This window comes from Oncorhynchus clarkii, chromosome 24 (assembly GCF_045791955.1).
Source record: "Oncorhynchus clarkii lewisi isolate Uvic-CL-2024 chromosome 24, UVic_Ocla_1.0, whole genome shotgun sequence".
Taxonomy (NCBI): Eukaryota; Metazoa; Chordata; class Actinopteri; order Salmoniformes; family Salmonidae; genus Oncorhynchus; species Oncorhynchus clarkii.
The window spans coordinates 24,919,207-24,939,090 of NC_092170.1; the positions used below are offsets into that span (position 1 = coordinate 24,919,207).

Here is a 19,884-nt window from a genome sequence, read left to right on the forward strand (position 1 = left end):
ATCTGAAGGATTTTGGCCAATGTCGATCCAAAGTCGATGCTGAAGAATAGCTGCGACATTTACAATATTTCAAAGTAGGGTGAATAATACAATGTATCAAATGACATGTGGCATAGTGTTTCAGTTAAAACACACTTCTCTGTCAGAAGAGATGTTAAAATACAGGACAAAACATGTCTGTGTTTAATACAAGTACAAGGACTGTTTTATGTTTTGGTCACGGTCATGAGAAACTGATTCAATAACGGAGCACCGAAAAACCCCTGGGTGACATTCATAAATGTGTTTATGCATTGATTTGTTCAGTCCACATTTCATCCTCAGTTTCAACCTCAACTGTTCTTTGAAACAGAACAGGCAATGTTGGCTTCTAGGTCTTAGACCATGTAAACATTATGGAGCAAGATAGCAGGAGAATGTGTCCACTTAATAAAACTAGACATCAGATGAGGCTGGTGGAAGGAGCTATAGGAGGATGTGCGCATTGTAACAGCTGGAATGGAATAAATGGAACAGAGTCAAATGTGGTTTCCAATCTTCACCCGGCACAGCCAGAAGAGGACTGGCCACCCCTCAGAGCCTGGTTCCTCTCTAGGTTTCTTCCTAGGTTCCTGTCTTTCTAGGGAGTTTTTCCTAGCCACTGTGAATCTACATCTACATTGCTTGCTGTTTGGGGTTTTAGGCTGGGTTTCTGCATAGCACTTTTTAAGATCTGCTGATCTTAAAAGGGCTTTATAAATACATTTGATTGAAAAATGTATTTGATACCGTTTCATTTATTCCATTCCAGCCATTACAATGAGCCCGGCCTCCTATAGCGCCTCCCACCAGCTTCCTATGATAGACATACTTAACTATATACTCTACATAAGATGTCTGTCTACCTTTCGTTCTGAAATAAGAGTGGTCCTTGCATAGTGATGTGCATACTTCAATGATCTGATGATTGTTATGGAATATAACAATATTTTTCCTAGTGGCTGAGGTCTGTTTCTATTTCCAGATCCTAAAAAAACTAAATGGTTTTAATATAATATCCATCAATGCTATTGCTAGCTTGTTACTGTAGTTGAAATACATGCTTTATGCATTGCAAGCATGACGTGATAGTACAGTGGATTACTATAAATACCTCAGGCCTTTGGAATAAAAGCTAAACACATTTTTGAATTGAAATTTAAACAAACTGTTCAAATAGTAATTATCATGATTGGCAGCAATAACAAAAAGTGTTCTTTGCATATAGTGATATAAGGCACAGTTTTAGCACTAATGTGTTAGCTAGATGTCCATACTGACGGCAACGATCCGAACACAATCATGAGATAACCCCTTCAACGTCACAGGTTAGCACCTCGTCATGTTTCTGTTCCTGTCCGAGCTGCCTGTGAAACTGGCCCTGCTTTTGAGCCCTCCAACAATGGATATTCTGGCCCAGGGTGATACTCTTGATGATTGGTAAGTGACTTAGCATGTTATTTGGCAATGACGTTACTCCAGAGTTTGACAGATTGAGCTCCTGTAGAGACACAAGTCCACTGAACACAGCTGGGCTCAGTGTTTTTAGCTTGGCGTTGTTGGAGAGGTCCAAGACCTGAAGGTTCTGTAGGCCTCTGAAACAGTTGGGCTGGATGTTAAAGAGCTCAGGAAGCCCACTGAGGGACAGGTAAACAAGGTCCTTGAGGTCCTCAAAAGCACCCTCCTCAATGCGGGAGATACTGTTCCCATCCAGGTTTAGGTCCCTCAGCAGGATGCCTTTTAGCTTGGGCACGGCCCTCAGCTGGTTGGCTGCTAGAGTCAGGCTCTGGACATGTAGCAAGGGGCTCCTAGAAGAACTCCATGAGACCACTGTCAGCCGGTTGTGGGACAGATCCACGCTGATTGGCTCTCCGTGATCTTTAGTGATGAACTTGTCCAGATCAAACTCTCGGAAGTGGTTGTGGCTGAGGTCCACCTCGGCTAGGGGGAGGCCAGAGAAGCAGCCCTCGTCCAGGCCCTCCAAAGAGTTGTGGCTGAGGTCCAGAGACTCCAGGTAGCGCAGCCTGGACAGGGCCTTAGGGCTGACCATGGAGATGAGGTTGTTGCTGAGGTCCAGGCTGACCAAGGTGGTATAGCCAGGCCCAGAGAGCATGGTGTCAGTCAGCAGGGACATAGAGTTGGAGGAGAGGTCCAGGTGGGCAGTGTCCAGGGGGATGGAGATGGGGTTGGTGCTAGGGCCCACTCCCTTGCAGTCCACCCTGGTCAGGCTGAAGCTGTCGAACAGGCCGAAGCTCTCCACCTCACAGTGGCAACCCGGGTGGCAGTTCTTCACTGCTCCAGCTTGGCCATGGACAGCCAGGAGCATCCACAGGCTAACACACAGGAGAAACGCCATCATGCTCTGAGGGGACACAAAAACAAAACAAAGATGTTACGTCAAATGTATTCAGATGCTTTTAGTGTATGTGGACACCTCTTCAAATTAGTAATTAGTGGATTCGGCTATTTCAGCTACACCTGTTGCTGACAGGTGTATTAAAATCGAGCACACAGCCATACAATCTCCATTGACAAACATTTGCAGTAGAATGGCCTTACTGAAGAGCTCAGTGACTTTCACCGTGGCACCGTCATAGGATGCCACCCTTCCAGCAAGTCAGTTTGTCAGTTTGCCCTGCTAGAGCTTCCCCCGGTCAACTGTAAGTTCTGTTTTTGTGAAGTGGAAACGTCTAGGAGCAACAACGGCTCAGCCACGAAGTGGTAGGCGACAGAATGGGACCGCTGAGTGCTGAAGATTTGTAAAAATCGTCTGTCCTCAGTTGCAACACTCAATACCGAGTTCCAAACTGCCTAGGGAAGCAACGTCAGCACAACAACTGTTCGTCGGGAGCTTCAAGAAAAGGGTTTCCATGGCCGAGCAGCCGCACACAAGCCTAAGATCACCATGCATCGGCTGGAATGGTGTAAAGCACTCCGCCTTTGGACTCTGGAGCAGTGGAAACGTGTTTTCTGGAGTAATGAATCCCGCTTCACCATCTGGCAGTCCAATGGACAAATCTGGGTTTGGCGGCTGCCAGGAGAACACTACTTGCCCCGATGTTTAGTACCAACTGTAAAGTTTGGTTGAAGAGGAATATTGGTCTGGGTCTGTTTTACATGGTTGGGGCTAGGCCCCTTAGTTCCAGTGAAGGGAAATCTTAACGCCACAGCATACAATGACATTCTAGACAATTCTGTGCTTCCAACTTTGTGGCAACAGTTTGGGGAAGACCCTTTCCTGTGTCAGCATGACAATATCCCCATGCAAAAAGCGAGGTCCATACAGAAATGGTTTGTCGAGATCGGTGTGGAAGAACTTGACTGGCCTGCAAAGAGCCCTGACCTCAACCCCATCGAACACCTTTGGGGTGAATTGGAATGCAGACTGTGAAACAGACCTAATTGCCCAACATCAGTGCCTCGACCTCACTAATGCTCTTGTGGCTGAATGGAAGCAAGTCCCTGCAGAAATGTTCCAACATCTAGTGGAAAGCCTTCCCAGAAGAGTGTAGGTTGTCATAGCAGCAAGCAGGGGACCAACTACATATTAGAGGTCGACCAATTAACCGGAATGGCCGATTTAAAGTTGTCATAACAATAACACCTTTTTTAAATCTTTATTTAACTAGGCAAGTCAGTTAAGAACACATTCTTATTTTCAATGACGGCCTAGGAACGGTGGGTTAACTGCCTTGTTCAGGGGCAGAACGACAGATTTTACCTTGTCAGCTCAGGGATTCAATCTTGCAACCTTACCGATAACTAGTCCAACGCTCTAACCACCTGCCTCACGAGGAGCCCGCCTGTTACGCGAATGCAGTAAGAAGCCAAGGTTAGTTGCTAGCTAGCATTAAACTTAATCAATCATAAATCACTAGTTATAACTACACATAGTTGATGATATTACTAGTTTATCTAGTGTGTCCTGCGTTGCATACAATCGATGCAGTGCGCATTCGCGAAAAATAACAGTTGTTGCTCCAACGTGTACCTAACCATAAACACCAATGCCTTTCTTAAAATCAATACACAGAAGTATATATTTTTAAACGTGCATATTTAGCTAAAAGAAATCCAGGTTGGCAGGCAATATTAACCAGGTGAAAATTGTGTCACTTCTCTTGCATTCAATGTAGGCAGAGTAAGGGTATATGCAACAGTTTGGGCCGTCTGGCTCATTGCGAACTAATTTTCCAGAATTTTACGTAATTATGACATAACATTGAAGGTTGTGCAATGTAACAGGAATATTTAGACTGATGGATGCCACCCGTTAGAAAAAATACCAAACGTTTCCGTATTTCACTGAAAGAATAAACGTCTTGTTTTCGAGATGATAGTTTCCGGATTCGACCATATTAATGACCTAAGGCTCGCATTTCTGTGTGTTATTATGTTATAATTAAGTCTATGATTTGATAGAGCAGTCTGAGCCATGGTAGGCACCAGCAGGCTCATAAGCATTCATTCAAACAGCACTTTCGTGCGTTTTGCCAGCAGCTCTGCTGTTTATGACTTCAAGCCTATCAACTCCTGAGATTAGGCTGGTGTAACGATGTGAAATGGCTAGCTAGTTAGCGGTGTGCGCGCTAATAGCGTTTCAAACATTACTCGCTCTGAGACTTGGAGTAGTTGTTCCCCTTGCTCTGCATGGGTAACGCTGCTTCGAGGGTGGCTGTTGTCGTTGTGTTCCTGGTTCGAGTCCAGGGAGGAGCGAGGAGAGGTACGGAAGCTATACTGTTACACTGGCAATACTGAAGTGCCTATAAGAACATCCAATAGTCAAAGGTATATGAAATACAAATGGTATAGAGAGAAATAGTCCTATAAATACTATATTAACTACAACCTAAAACTTCTTACCTGGGAATATTGAAGACTCATGTTAAAAGGAACTGCCAGCTTTCATATGTTCTCATGTTCTGAGCAAGGAACTTAAAAGTTAGCTTTCTTACATGGCACATATTGCACTTTTACTTTCTTCTCCAACACTTTGTTTTTGCATTATTTAAACCAAATTGAACATGTTTAATTATTTATTTGAGGCTACATTGATTTTATTGTATTATTGTATTATATTAAGTTAAAATAAGTGTTAATTCAGTATTGTTGTAATTGTCATTATTACAAATACATTTTAAAAATTGGCCGATTAATCGGTATCTGCTTTTTTTGTCCTCCAATAAATCGGTATCGGCGTTGAAAAATCATAAACGGTCGACCTCTAATATTAATGCCCATGATTTTGGAATGAGATGTTCGATGAGCAGGTATCCACATAGTTTTGGTCATGTAGTATATCTAAGAAAAGGTAAACGGAGAGATACATGGAATACTAATAATCTAATTGCTTCCCTTTTTTCAAATATAAAAAAGGTACAGCTAATTGGATATCATTTTCAGTGACCCAAAATGAACACAGTATATGGGCTATTTAACAACACTCTGCATCATCTGGTGAACAGAGCAACACTACAGGCAGTAAAGAAGCTGTGAGTCACATTGATATGCACTCCATTACGGAGATATAAATGCATACAGCTAGCGTTAAACACATGATGCATAAACATAATCTCCACATAGACATTCAAAACAAAATAAATATGACAAATGTGTTAACGGCCATAATTTACTTTTTGGATTTTTATATATTTTTTTTTAGCAGATGCATGTTAGTAGTTCATGTTTTTAAACCGTATTCCTTCCCTCAAGCCACTTATCTGAACAACATAACATTGAAGATTACACTCGGAGCAGACAGTAAATGTAGTTTTAGAATTCAAATAAAGAGTTTTTCCTTTCAAAATGCCACCGTAGCCATCTTTGCTACTCTTGTTTCTGGATACACGTCAAGCTTTCCTTGCAACACACACCAACAGCCCTAAGTTCTCTTTTCTTTGGGCTCCCAATGGATTTGACCTAATTTTCTTTATCAAAATGTATCACAAATGTTTTCTTAGTTTACAACAAACTATTCATGGTTCTGATGATGCAAGCAGAGACATCATCACTGAAGGTCCTTATACTATCTGTGTCTAATCTGTCTAATGTGTCTTTAGGAAAGTCCTCCTCGGTCTCCCCCAAGCCGACAGTTATGTATAAAGATGTCGGAGACACCAGTAGCTAGCTACTCATTAGAAAGTTCACATTCACATATTAAGTATTGTGTGGCAAAAGGCACGTATTGATGACTACTGTATCACAAATAACAATGGAATGCCATCGGCAAAACAGTTAAATGATTCCTTCAGAAACCTTGAAAACATTTAAATAAGTTTAATAACCAAGCAATAACTAAAAATGAAAATGCATTTCATACCACTATTTTCTGTTGTTGTTGATAGTTTCTTGTTCACTGCACAGCTCTAGATATCTAACTGAGAAGGCTAGTGGTTCACAGGACTTTTGTTCCTGAACCCACCTAACTTGCGTCCTTTGTGCAGGGAAAATGATCTGCTTCTAAACCTCTTTGTGCACTTGGCAGCAACACTGCCATAATGAGCAGAGCACAGAGTACCCACACGCAACACATGGAAATTGGACAAAGGTTAAATGGGCAATCAGCAGTTGCGACATTCATTTAATTTGTACTTATAAATTAATGATATGTACCCATTGAGTATTTAAAGAATATAACTTATAAATGTTTAGTTAAACTGTCACACCCCATCAGAACACAAAATATAATCTTGCTTTATGCCAATGTTTGTAAACCAAGTAAATGAAAAACAAACACTGTATTGCCTAAAAACATGGTTAAAACTATCATTTTGATATCATGGATGGTCTGTCCTTGCATCTAAAGCTCTGTCTTTTGAGAGTAGTAACCATTCTCAAGCCCCATCCCAACAGCTTTTTACCAAAACAGTGGTGGAGAGGGCTTTAGTGTTGTTTCAATTGCTGATTGCTGCTTTAACAGTTGTAGTTGTATAACAACTGGATAAGCGTTCAGGAGGTGTATACCCAAGCATGACCCAGCAGAAAAGCCATTGAAGGATTGATCATTAATTTGTGCAGTGGGCCAAAGTTAGGTATAGTCTGTGGAAGGTTATCACATCAAGCTTTCCAGTAGTCAAATGACCAAATTGACCTCCAATGGCCTCATGGGTGGAATGTTATTAATATCTTTTATAATTAATAAACATTTTTTTTAAACAGCAGAAAATCTGGTGTTTCTATGTCAATGTGTTATGATATATTTCAGTCTTCAGTGATGTTTATAAAGTGTAATATTGGGATGCAAACTCCAAATGAAATACATACTTTATCTGGCATGGTACAGGTGTCTTCTTTTTTTAACAACTTGACCATGTGTGTGAGTTGTATACTTTAGTTTCAAAGTAGATTTGTTTAAGACTACCAAGAAACACTGTGTGGCCCTGATTTAGTCCACGGAAGTAAAAGGTTTGAAAAGTTCCAAAGGCTACAGAGTGACCTGCAAAGGCTACAGAGTGACCTGCAAAGGCTACAGAGTGACCTGCAAAGGCTACAGAGTGACCTGCAAAGGCTACAGAATGTTCTTATGTAACAGGGGATGTTGGATAATCAAAAAGGACATCTGGAATACTTGAGATTCAACATAAAGGCTGATTATGTGTTAAGCTTCCCAGAAACTCTGATATACTCAACTGGAGTATATCATTTTGTGTGGTGGTTGAAACTGTTTATTCTATTAATCTGAAGGTTAAAAAAAACGGCCAGTAATACTGGTTCTGATGTTTAATCAGGCAAATGTATACCGAATTTGAGTAATGTCGCAAAATGTTGGTTAAAAAATATAATTCTGCAAAGATCTATCAGATTTGCACATAAATAAGTCACAGTTTCCCTGTATCCAGTTGAGCGACTGTGTGTATGTTGGTGAGAGAACATGTGTTTTCATTGTTGACTCAAAGCCGAAGTACCCCCTACCATACAAGATAGACAAAATAAGTCAAAGAGATTTGCCCTATCAAATGATGGTCAGTAAATATTTCCCTATTAAACAAGATCAAGAGATGGAAAAACATAAGCATAATAATACTTCACTGACTTCTAGGGATACACAATATATCGGTGAACATATCGGAATCGGACGATATTAGCTAAAAACAAACATCCAAAGCATGACGGTATACCCAGGGAATTCTTTCAGAACAGCACAGAATGCTTCAGGAAACAGTGCTTCGACAGTGGAAAAGTAAGTCAGCTAGCAAGGCATTGTTGTAATTTTATAAAAAGCAGAAATAAGGGAGAACTATCTCATAGTAGTATACAGTTGAAGTCGGAAGTTTTAAAACTTGTTTTTCAACCACTCCACAAATGTCTTGTTAACAAACTATAGTTTTGGCAAGTCGGTTCAGATATCTACTTTGTGCTTGACACAAGTGCTTTTTCCAACAATTGTTTACAGACAGATTATTTCACTTATAAGTCACTGTATCTCAAGTCCAGTGGGTCAGAAGTTAACATACACCAAGTTGACTGTGCCTTTAAATAGCTTGGAAAATTCCAGAAAATGATGTCATGGCTTTAGAAGCTTCTGATAGGCTAATTGACATCATTTGAGTCAATTGGAGGTGTACCTGTGGATGTATTTCAAGGCCTACCTTCAAACTCAGTGCCTCTTTGCTTGACATCATAGGAAAATCAAAAGAAATCTGCCAAGACCTCAGAAAAAGAATTGTAGACCTCCACAAGCCTGGTTTGTTCTTGGGAGCAATTTCCAAATGCCTGAAGATACCACGTTCATCTGTACAAACAATAGTACGCAACTATAAACACCATGGGACCTCGCAGCCGTCATACCGCTCAGGAAGGAGACGTGTTCTGTCTCCTAGAGATGAACCTACTTTGGTGCGAAAAGTGCAAATCAATCCCAGAACAACAGCAAAGGACCTTGTGAAGATGCTGGAGGAAACAGGTACAAAAGTATCTATATCCACAGTAAAACGACATAACCTGAAAGGTCGCTCAGCAAGGAAGAAGCCACTGCTCCAAACAATCCAAACAAGCCATAAAAAAGCCAGACTACGGTTTGCAACTGCACATGGGGACAAAGATCACACTTTTGGAGAAATGTCCTCTGGTTTGATGAAACAAAAATAGAACTGTTTGGCCATAATGACCATCGTTATGTTTGGAGGAAAAAGGAGGCTTGCAAGCCAAAGAACACATTCCCAACCGTGAAGCACGAGGGTGGCAGCATCATGTTGTTGGGGTGCTTTGCTGCAGGAGGGCTGTTGCACTTCACAAAATAGATGGCATCATGAGATAGGAAAATGATGTGTACATATTGAAGCAACATCTCAAGACATCAGTCAGGAAGTTAAAGCCTGGTCGCGAATGGGTCTTCCAAATGGACAATGACCCTGTTCTGTTATGCATCTGTGTGATGTGATCAATCAGTTTGTTCCAGTTCAGAATGAAAATGTATTGAATTTTAACAGCAACAGTTCCAACCTAGACAAATATGTAAGCGTTTTTAATGGGAGAAATAAACATGACTAGCTATTTATATGGCCATTTCATTTCATTGTTATTTGTTTTTGTCTATATTGCATTTGTTTTAGGTATAAGGGCAATGAAATGTACCAATATTTAAGTATAGTTGCACATGTTCCTAAGCTTGGGTTCCAGGAAAACACAGAATTTCTAATTTGGGTCCCAGGCTGAAAAAGTTTAAGAACCCCTGCTCTACAGTTTCCATGCCCTAATGTGAAACCAAATAAAAATTTGTGCAAAGCAATAAGATAACGGTGGCTAAATGCCAGAGGGGAGGAAAAATGTATAAGTAGTATGTGTCAAGACTGGAAAGGGAGTTGCTTCACCAACCAGCTCGGCTGTTGTTATATTGTAATAAAAGTCTAATTGAACTCACAGGCTCCGGTATTTGAGAGCTTTGGTTGACTGTTTACTTCCACGACACTAGCCAGCTACATAACCCTGTTGCCCAAAGCTAATGTTATAAGCAGCCAGCTTGCGTCATCTGGCTAGTGAGGCTCAACCGGACCGGGTTATGTGTTGTGAAGCTAGCCTCGAGATGAGTGATGAAAAAGCTGAGACATTGGAGAAGGAAACACACAAGCTACAAGGGACAGTCAATAAGATTGAAACCAAAATTAATGAAATTAAAAAGGAGAACACCGTTCTGAGGGAAGCCTTACTGGACATACAAACTAGATCAATGAGAGAGAATCTGGTACTTACAGGTTAGATCAAACAATAATATAAGGGATTAGAAATCCGTGGCTTAAAAACTAAGGTGTCATTGTACGCTAATGATTCATATTTTCTTTTAAAACGACAATTAGTTTCTCCACAGCCTCTTAGAGGATTTAGATACTTTTGCTATCCTCTCTGGATTAAAAACTAATTATGATAAATGTACAATATTACATATTGAATCACAAAAAAAAAAATCACATTTTACATTACCATGTAGTTTACCAATTAAATGGTCTGACAGAGATGTGAACATACTCGGTATATGGGGCGGCAGGGTAGCCTAGTGGTTAGAGCATTGGACTAGTAACCGGAAGGTTGCAAGTTTAAATCCCCGAGCTGACAAGGTACAAATCTGTCGTTCTGCCCCTGAACAGGCAGTTAACCCACTGTTCCTAGGCCGTCATTGAAAATAAGAATTTGTTCTTAACTGACTTGCCTAGTTAAATAAAGGTAAAAAAATATATATAAATAAATCCCAAAAGAAAGAAATGATCTCACTCCACTATTTTTTTATAGAAAGTTAGCAAAAATAGATCAGATGTTGCTACCATGGAAAGGAAAAGACCTGTCTATTTGTGTAAAAATCACCCTGATTAACTCTTTAGTTATATCACAGTTTACCTATTTGCTTATGGTTTTGCCTACACCTGCTTTTTAAATTATATGAACAAAATATATTCAATTTTATTTGGAACGGCAAGCCAGATAAAATTAAAAGGGCCTATTTATATAACGAATATGAATTTGGTGGGCAGAAATTATTAAATATTAAAGCATTAGACCTCTCACTAAAGGCATCAGTCATACAAAAGTTATACTTAAATCCAAACTGGTTCTTTAGTCAATTGGTAGGAATGTCTCATCCTATATTCAGGAAGGGCCTTTCCCCCTTTATTCAGATTACACCTGCTCACTTTCGGTTGTTTGAAAAGGAAATAATCTCCAAAATATCTTTCTTTTTTAAACAAGCCTTAGAAAGTTGGTTGCAATTTCAGTTTAATCCACCTGAAAGGACGGAACAAATAGTACAACAAATATTGTGGTTAAATTCAAATATACTAATTGATTAAAAAAAATGTATTTATCGAAGAAATTTTTAAAAAAAGGTAGAATTTTAGCGAATGATATCATAAATAGGACTGGTGGAGTTATGTCACACATGCAGCTAACACAGACATATGGAAATGTCTGCTCTACCCAAAATTACAACCAACTAATTGCAGCATTACCACAAAAATGGAAGAGGCAAGTAGAAGGGGAAAAAAGTAAGGAACTTGTATGTCGGCCCTGTATTAAAGAACATAAATGGTTAAAGAAAAGTGTGATAAATAAAAACATATACCAATTTCATTTAAGGACCAAAAACTGACAGCTGTGCCATATAAATTGCAAAATAGTTGGGAAGAGATTTTTGATGAACCCATTCCATGGCACATGGTTTATGAATTGATACGCAAAACAACGCCGGATTCAAAACTGAATTACTATACAAAATTCTTGCAACTAATAGAATGTTATATATATGGGGGATACAATCTTCCCAGCTCTGCAGATTCTGCTGTGAGGAGGCAGAGTCATTAGATCATTTATTTTGGTATTGTCCATATGTTGTTCGTTTTTGGTCTCAGGTCCAGGAATGGCTGAAGAATTGCAACATTTGCCTAGAACTAACGCTACAGATAGCAATACTGGGTGATTTGAAAAGCCATAGTCAATCAATCAATAATATAATGATTATTTTAGCAAAAAAAAATATTTTTAATTTACAATCTGTAGAAGCTATGAGAATAGGAAGGTTAAATTATTTTGTGAAGCATCACAGCACAGTTGAAAAATATATGGCAAATAGAAATCTGAAATGGCTGATGTTGAGATATAGATGGGAGGGGTTGAATGGAGCTGAAGGGTGGGACAAATAACAAGATAAACAATGTAAAGCATACGGGATCTGTAAAATGTATATAGGTTCGGAACTTTTGTGAAATAGCACAGTTACAAATAGAAATGAAACTGGATGGACATCATAAATAGAGGAAGGACTAAGAACAAACAAGAGCGCACTATTGTAAAGTAGACTGTCTGTAAAATGTATATAAGATGTATAAATTGAAGGTAAAAGCAGAAGTGTTAATTAGTTTACTCCAATTGGGGGATCGGCGGTAGGGTTTGCGGGGAATAATAATAAAGGTATCATCTTAAAACTTTACCAGCATAATAGCATACGTATCGATGAATCGTTGTGACATATGAAATATGAGTAATAGTGTAATCAATGTTTAACTACGTACAAAATGTATGAGCGTGTTAAATTATTATGTGACGTGCAGTCATATTCAGGTCCTGATTGGTCAACAGGCTTATTTGACACATCAAATTGTTTTTTTTGACACGCAAAGACCCAAATGGCGTTCCATAGAAATCCTGGTTGAGAATGAAACAACTGATCAAATGAACAACGAAACAGCACAGCAAGTAAGTGAAAGAAATAGGTTTTGATTATATTTTACTGGTAATGGGGACGTATGTAAATGGAAACAAAATACATTTTTGGTCAGTGTGTGTGTGTGTGTGTGTAACCTTTATTTAACTAGGCAAGTCAGCTAAGAAGAGATACATATTTACAATGACGGCCCGACAATGTTGGGCCAATTGTGCGCCACCCTATGGGACTCCCAATCACAGCCGGATGTGATACAGCCTGGATTAGAACCAGGGACTGTAGTGACCCCTCTTGCACTGAAATGCAGTGCCTTAGACCGCTGTGTCCATGTGTGTGTGTTAACTATTTAACTGTGCTAGAACGCTTAAAAGGCCACAAAAATTGTAAATATCGGTATCGTTTTTTTGGCAAGGAAAATATTGGATATCGGTCTCGGCAACAAATGGCATATCAGTGCATCACTACTGACATCACACAAATCCAAGATAAGGTATATATCTTTCATGATGTTGTGTTTTCACAATACTGGATGAACTTTTACTACCCATGTTTTTCTTTTAATAAAAACAATTATTTTAACAGGAAATCATCCTCCATCCTCCCCAGACACCGACTACACCCTGAGTGAATGGTTTTATTAGCAAACAGATGAGGGGGCAGTCTAAAGCCATGCTGTTGGAATCTGTGGCTAAAACTAAGTGCTCATTTAGTTTAGAAGTCTAGTCTACGACATTGATGCTAGCTAGTGTCTTTCCCTCTCTCTTCATTGTCCATGTATGTTATCCATGAATACATCTGCTGCTCTTTTACTGGGGGCTGTGAACATTCCCAAACCAGGTGTTTTTCTCATCCTTTCACCAATAAATTACAGCAAACAGCAAATGACAGTTAGCCCAGACTTCAAATCAGCCAAACATTTACCACTATAATTACTTGACAACTACGGCGTCCGCGCCTCAACTCTCATTACGGGAAATTATAGGCCAAACACATCTCACTTTTAGGATCTTATCTTTCATCACTCTTATATCCTCATAATACACCATATACAGTGCATTTGGAAAGTATTCAGACCCCTTACCTTCTTCAACATGTTGTAACATTACAGCCTTATTCTATAGTTGATTAAATCTATTTTTTTCTCTCCTCATCAATCCACACACAATACCCCATAATGATGAAGGGAAACTGTTTTTTTTTTTAACTTTTTTTTTTTAAATCACATTTACATAAGTATTCAGACCCTTTACTCAGTACTTTGTTGACGCAGCATTGGCAGAGTCTTCTTGTGTATGACACTGCAAGCTTGGCACACCTGTATTTGGGGAGTTTCTCAGATTCTTCTCTCTAGATCCTCTCAAGCTCTGTTAGTGTCACGCCAGCTCCCGCTCTTCCCCGCGCCAGGCTCCCCAGCATTGCGCACTCCTGCCACCATCATTACGCACACTTTCCTTTCCCCCGTCACACGCATCAGCGATAATGGACTCACCTGGACTCAATCACCTGTTTATTACCTCCCCTATATTTATCAGGTCGCCAGCTGTGTTCCCCACTGCTGCATTGATTGATGTTTGTCATTGTGTATCCGTGTGCTGACGCTGTTTCTGTCCTGCTCTTTGTCTGTTCCTAATTAAATGTAAACTCCCCGTACGTGCTTCTCGTCTCCGGAGTTGGTCCTTATAGTCAGTTTCGATGGGGAGCGTCGCTGCACAGCTATTTTCAGGTCTCTCCAGAGATGTTTGATCGGGTTCAAGTCTGGGCTCTGGCTGGGGCACTCAAGGACATTCAGAGACTTGTCCAGAAGCCACTCCTACGCTGTCTTGGCTGTGTGCTTTCCCATGCCCAAACTGGACAAGTGCGTGCATCCGTGTGCGCCATTGTGCGCAAATTGATTTTGTCCCCTCACACCAAACGCGATCACGACACGCAGGTTGAAATATCAAAACAAACGCTGAACCAATTATATTAATTTGGGGACAGGTCCAAAAGCATTAAACATTTATGGCAATTTAGCTAGCTAGCTTGTAGTTGCTAGCCAATTGGTCTTATTTAGCTAGCTAGCTTGCTGTTACTAGCTAATTTGTCCTGGGATATAAACATTGAGTTGCTATTTTACCTGAAATGCACAAGGTCCTCTACTTCGACAATTAATCCACACATAACGCGGTCAACCGAATCGTTTCAAGTCATCTCTCCTCCTTCTAGGCTTTTACTTCTTTGGACTTTATATGGCGATTGGCAACTAACTTTCATAATAAGGTGTATTACCACAACCGACCTCAGTTCATCTTTCAATCACCCACGTGGGTATAACCAATGAGGAGACGGCACGTGGGTATATGCTTCAAAAAGCCAATGAGGAGATGGGAGAAGCAGGACTTGCATCGCATTCTGCGTCAAAAATAGAAGCAACTTCTATTTTAGCACCTGGCAAAGCAGACACTCGTTGGCGCGCATGAGCAGTGTGGGTGCAATGATTGAATAACATGTAGAGTTGATGTTGGGAGTTTACATACACCTTAGCCAAATACATTTAAACTCAGTTTTTCACAATTCCTGAGATTAATCATAGTAAAGATTCCCTGTCTTAGGTCAGTTAGGATCACCACTTTATTTTAAGAATGTGAAATGTCAGAACAATAGTAGAGAGTGATTTATTTCAGATTTTATTTATTTAATCACATTCCCAGTGGGTCAGAAGTTTACATTACGCTCAATTAGTATTTGGTAGCATTGAATTTAAAATTGTTTAACTTGGGTCAAACGTTTTGGGTGGCCTTCCACAAGCTACCAACAATAAATTTGGTGAATTTTGTCCCATTCCTCCTGACAGAGCTGGTGTAACTGAGTCAGGATTGTACGCCTCCTTGCTCGCACACGCTTTTTCAGTTCTGCCCACACATTTTCTATAGGATTGAGGTCAGGGCTTTGTGATGGCCACTTCAATACCTTGACTTTGTTGTCCTTTAGCCATTTTGCCACAACTTTGGAAGTATGCTTGCAGTCATTGTCCATTTGGAAGACCCATTTGCGACGAAGCTTTAACATCCTGACTGATGTCTTGAGATGTTGCTTCAATATATCCACATAATTTCCTCTCCTCATGAAGCCATCTATTTTGTGAAGTGCACCAGTCCCTCCTGCAGCAAAGCACCCCGACAACGTGATGCTGCCACCCCCGTGCTTCACAGTTGGGATGGTGTTCTTCGGCTTGCAAGCCACCCCTTTTTCCTCCAAACATAGCGATGGTCATTATGGCCAAACAGTTCTATTTTTGTTTCATCAGACCAGAGGATATTTCTCCAAAAAGTACAAAATTGGTCCCCATGCACAGTTGCAAACCATAATCTGGCTTTTTTAATGGCGGTTTTGGAGCAGTGGCTTCTTCGTTGCTGAGCGACCTTTCAGGTTATGTCGATATAGGACTCGTTTTACTGTGGATATAGATACTTTTGTACCTGTTTCCTCCAGCATCTTCACAAAGTCCTTTGCTGTTGTTCTGGGATTGATTTGCACTTTTCACATCACAGTACGTTAATCTCTAGGAGACAGGAAGCGTCTACTTCCAGATCGATAGATCGGCTGCGTGGTCCCATGGTGCGTACTATTGTTTGTACAGATGAACGTGGTACCTTCAGGCGTTTGGAAATTGCTCCCAAGGATATCCAAGACTTTTGGAGGTCTACAATTTTTTTTTCTGAGGTCTTGGCTGATTTCTTTTGATTTTCCTATGATGTCAAGCAAAGAGCCACTGAGTTTGACGGTAGGCCGTGAAATACATCCACAGGTACACCTCCAATTGACTCAAATGATGTCAATTAGCCTATCAGAAGCTTCTAAAGAATGACATATTTTTGGAATTTTCCAAGCTATTTAAAGGCACAGTCAACTTGGTGTATGTAAACTTCTGACCCACTGAAATTGTGACACAGTGAATTATAAGTGAAATAATCTGTCTGAAAACAATTGTTGGAAAAATTACTTGTGTCAAGCACAAAGTAGATGTTCTAACCGACTTACCAAAACTATAGTTTGTTAACAAGAAATTTGTGGAGTGGTTGAAAAATGAGTTTTAATGACTCCAACCTAAGTGTATGTATACTTCCGACTTCAACTGTATGTGTACATTTATTTTGCAAAGCTGGCACGTGACGTGTCCAGTTTGGGCAGCGTGTTAAACAGTGTCATTGTCCAATTGGAAGGTGAACCTTCATCCCAGATTGAGGTCCTTAGCGCTCTGGAGCAGGTTTTCATCAACAATCTCTTATAACTTTCCTCCATTCATCTTTCCCTCGATCCTGACTAGTCTCCCAGTCCCTGCCACTCAAAAACATCCCTAGAGCATGATGCTGCCACCACCATGCTTCACCGTAGGGGATGGTATTGGCCAGGTGATAAGCGGTGCCTGGTTTCCTCCAGACGTGACGCTTGGCATTCAGGCCAATCTTGGTTTCATCAGACCAGAGAATCTTGTTTCTCATGGTCTGAGAGTCATTTAGGTGCCTTTTGACAAACTCCAAACAGGCTGTCATGTGCCATTCACTGAGGAGTGACTTCCGTCTGGCCACTGTACAATAAAGGCCTGATTGATGGAGTGCTTCAGAGATGGTTGTCCTTCTGGAAGGTTCTCCCATCCCCACAGAGGAACTCTGGAGCTCTGTCAGAGTGACCATCGGGTTCTTGGTCACCTCCCTGACCAAGGCCCTTCTGACCCGGATACTCAGTTTGGCTGTGCGGCCAGCTCTAGGAAGAGTCTTGGTGGTTTCAAACTTCTTCCATTTAAGAATGATGGAAGCCACTGTGTTCTTGGGGACCTTTAATGCAGCAGACGTTTTTTTGGTACTCTTTCCCAGATCGGTGCCTCAAAACAATCCTCAGAGCTCTACAGACAATTCCATCAACCTCATGGCTTGGTTTTTGCTCTGACATGCACTGTCAACTTTGGGACCTTTTTTAGACAGATGTGTTCCTTTCCAAACCCTTGTCCAGTCGATTGAATTTACCACAGGTGGACTCCAATCAAGTTGTAGAATCATCTCAAGCATGACCAATGGAAACAGGATGTACCTGAGCTAAATTTCAAGTCTCATAGCAAAGGGTCTGAATACTTATGTACTGTACAAAAGCTATTTCTACTTTTTATTTTTTATCCAATGGCAAAAATGTCTAAAAACCTGTTTCGCTTTGTCATTATGGGGTATTGTGTGTAGATTGATGAGGGGAAAAAATAATTGAATCCATTTTAGAACAAGGCTGTAACGTAACAAAATGTGGAAAAAGTAAAGGGGTCTGAATACTTTCCAAATGCACGGTACATTTCATCTGACTTTCCTTATTCTTTAAATCTCAACATGTGAGTAATAAAAAGCTAACATATGTGGGAACTGGGAAGGATGTTTTAATGCATTTTCAGCTATTGTTCAGTCTAATTTGATGTCCCGGCATCTGAGGATGGGTTGAGCCTCATTAGTATAGGCCTACGTAGGCTAAGAGTGTATTTTACCAGCTTAATCCCAAAGTCAAAGCCTACAAACAATGTAATTAGGAGATAGATGGTGCGGGCACGCTAATCCATTTAAGACAAATTAATGCATGACATTAAGAAGAGCCATGTTTAATCTGAACTTGAAGTAGTACATAAAACAGTATAGGCTAGGCTCATCAGGACAACAACAAGTAAATCCTCATTTGCCATGATTCATATGGTTGAACTATTGCACTGATAACACTGTCCATCTGTCTGTGCTGTCAGTGTATGGTTAGAGATTACATCGCGTGTTAAGACTTCAAAAGTGGTTTTAAAATGAGTTCTACACCATCTGTTTTGAATATCTAGCTTCCTGACTCAATCCCAAATGAATGGAAACGACGGGCACTAATTTCATCATTTCAGAAACTTCATTTCATAGTTCAGTTAGTACCTATCTTTCACTTTCATTTGGAATTGAGGGATACACAGCATGGTGAATTAGATTTGAGTGACGTTTCTCGTATTTGCCATAATAATCGTAAAGCCATGGCAATGTCTTCCTTGCATTATTTAGATAAAGTCTGACTCAAAGCCCTATGCATGCATATCCACATAGGCTGCCTACATAGGCTACCTACATGACACATCACAAAAAAATGATTTTGTACTTAAGCGCAATATGAAATGGAGGAGTAATACGACTACAAGGCTAGCAAATTAACTTCGTTTTCCGCTGGAAATCACATTTCCTGTAGCCGTGGCAAACCTAGCCTTACCTTGCAGCCTACTTTTCTGAGACTGTCAAGCTCATCCGTGTGGTACCTCAGAAAATAATCAAATCTCATATCTACCAGACAACTACCAAATTCCGCCACCTTTTTCTGTCAATCATCACTCGATTTGTCACTTTCTCTGAAGCACCCAATCAAGTTTACGCATTTGGCCTGTGAATAAGTAATGGTTTTCAGGGGTTTAAAATAAAGTAGCTATATATGATTATGATTATAATTGTAATTAAATAATATGTACAATGAGCCTAATAGCCTATGAGGAGGAGCGCAGTTTTTCTGAGAAATCAGAAATATGATCTGACCTCCGTGGTTCCGAGGCTTGAAAACCTTGAAATCCAAAGACAACTCTAAAATACCGTTGATAATAAGGGTTATTCTAACTTACTCACATATTTTCAGACATACCTTGACCATCAAATAGAAATTTAGATAGTTGGCTCGCCTGGATAATCCAGTTCACTTCACAGCGCCGAGGAATCCTGCATGAGACTCAACCTCCGCACCCATTTTTATAAATCCCATATCATTGTGTGGTTCAGGCAAGCTAAAGAGATGTCTTGCGGTTTTATATTAACTGTCAGTGCTGCGACTAGCTATTCTGATTGGAGGTCGAGACGAGACTCCCCCCAACTTCTTCGTGGAGCACTGAAGTCCGGATAGGTTTCCGCCAGCACCCCTGTCTTTTTCTAATCACTTTTGATGTTGGACCCGAACGGTGCGCGCTCTAGTGGAGAGACTGGTGCGAGGACCGACATGAAATTATGCCATTGTTACAGATATACAGAATGTTATGCAATAGAGCCCCACAGTGGAAGTGTCATAATATCCATAGAAACTAGCGGTCAAACACGGAAATGGTTCCAATCGTTCACCCACCATTCACTTTTCACATTGGGCATTAAAATAAAGGCCGTGTTTCATGTGGGCTTTGATAACCATGTCAATCTCTCTCGGACAAG

General features: G+C 40.4%; 1 protein-coding gene across 3 annotated transcripts; it reads right to left on the minus strand.

Moving 5' to 3' along the window:
* Positions 1-264: 264 nt before the first annotated feature.
* LOC139382738 (tsukushi-like) lies at positions 265-19,551 on the minus strand. Of its 3 annotated transcripts, none has more exons than XM_071126850.1 (2): positions 19,331-19,551; positions 265-2,380 (listed from the first exon to the last, which is right to left on the minus strand). In XM_071126850.1, exons 1-2 carry the CDS (start codon positions 19,337-19,339, stop codon positions 1,319-1,321), a joined length of 1,071 nt encoding a protein of 356 aa, XP_070982951.1. In that variant the 5' UTR covers positions 19,340-19,551; the 3' UTR covers positions 265-1,318. The 3 variants fall into 3 exon arrangements, with proteins under 3 accessions (XP_070982951.1, XP_070982953.1, XP_070982954.1); XM_071126852.1 differs by having other exon boundaries at positions 19,315-19,476; XM_071126853.1 differs by lacking the exon at positions 19,331-19,551 and adding an exon at positions 6,338-6,506.
* Between the last annotated feature and the right edge of the window lie 333 nt (positions 19,552-19,884).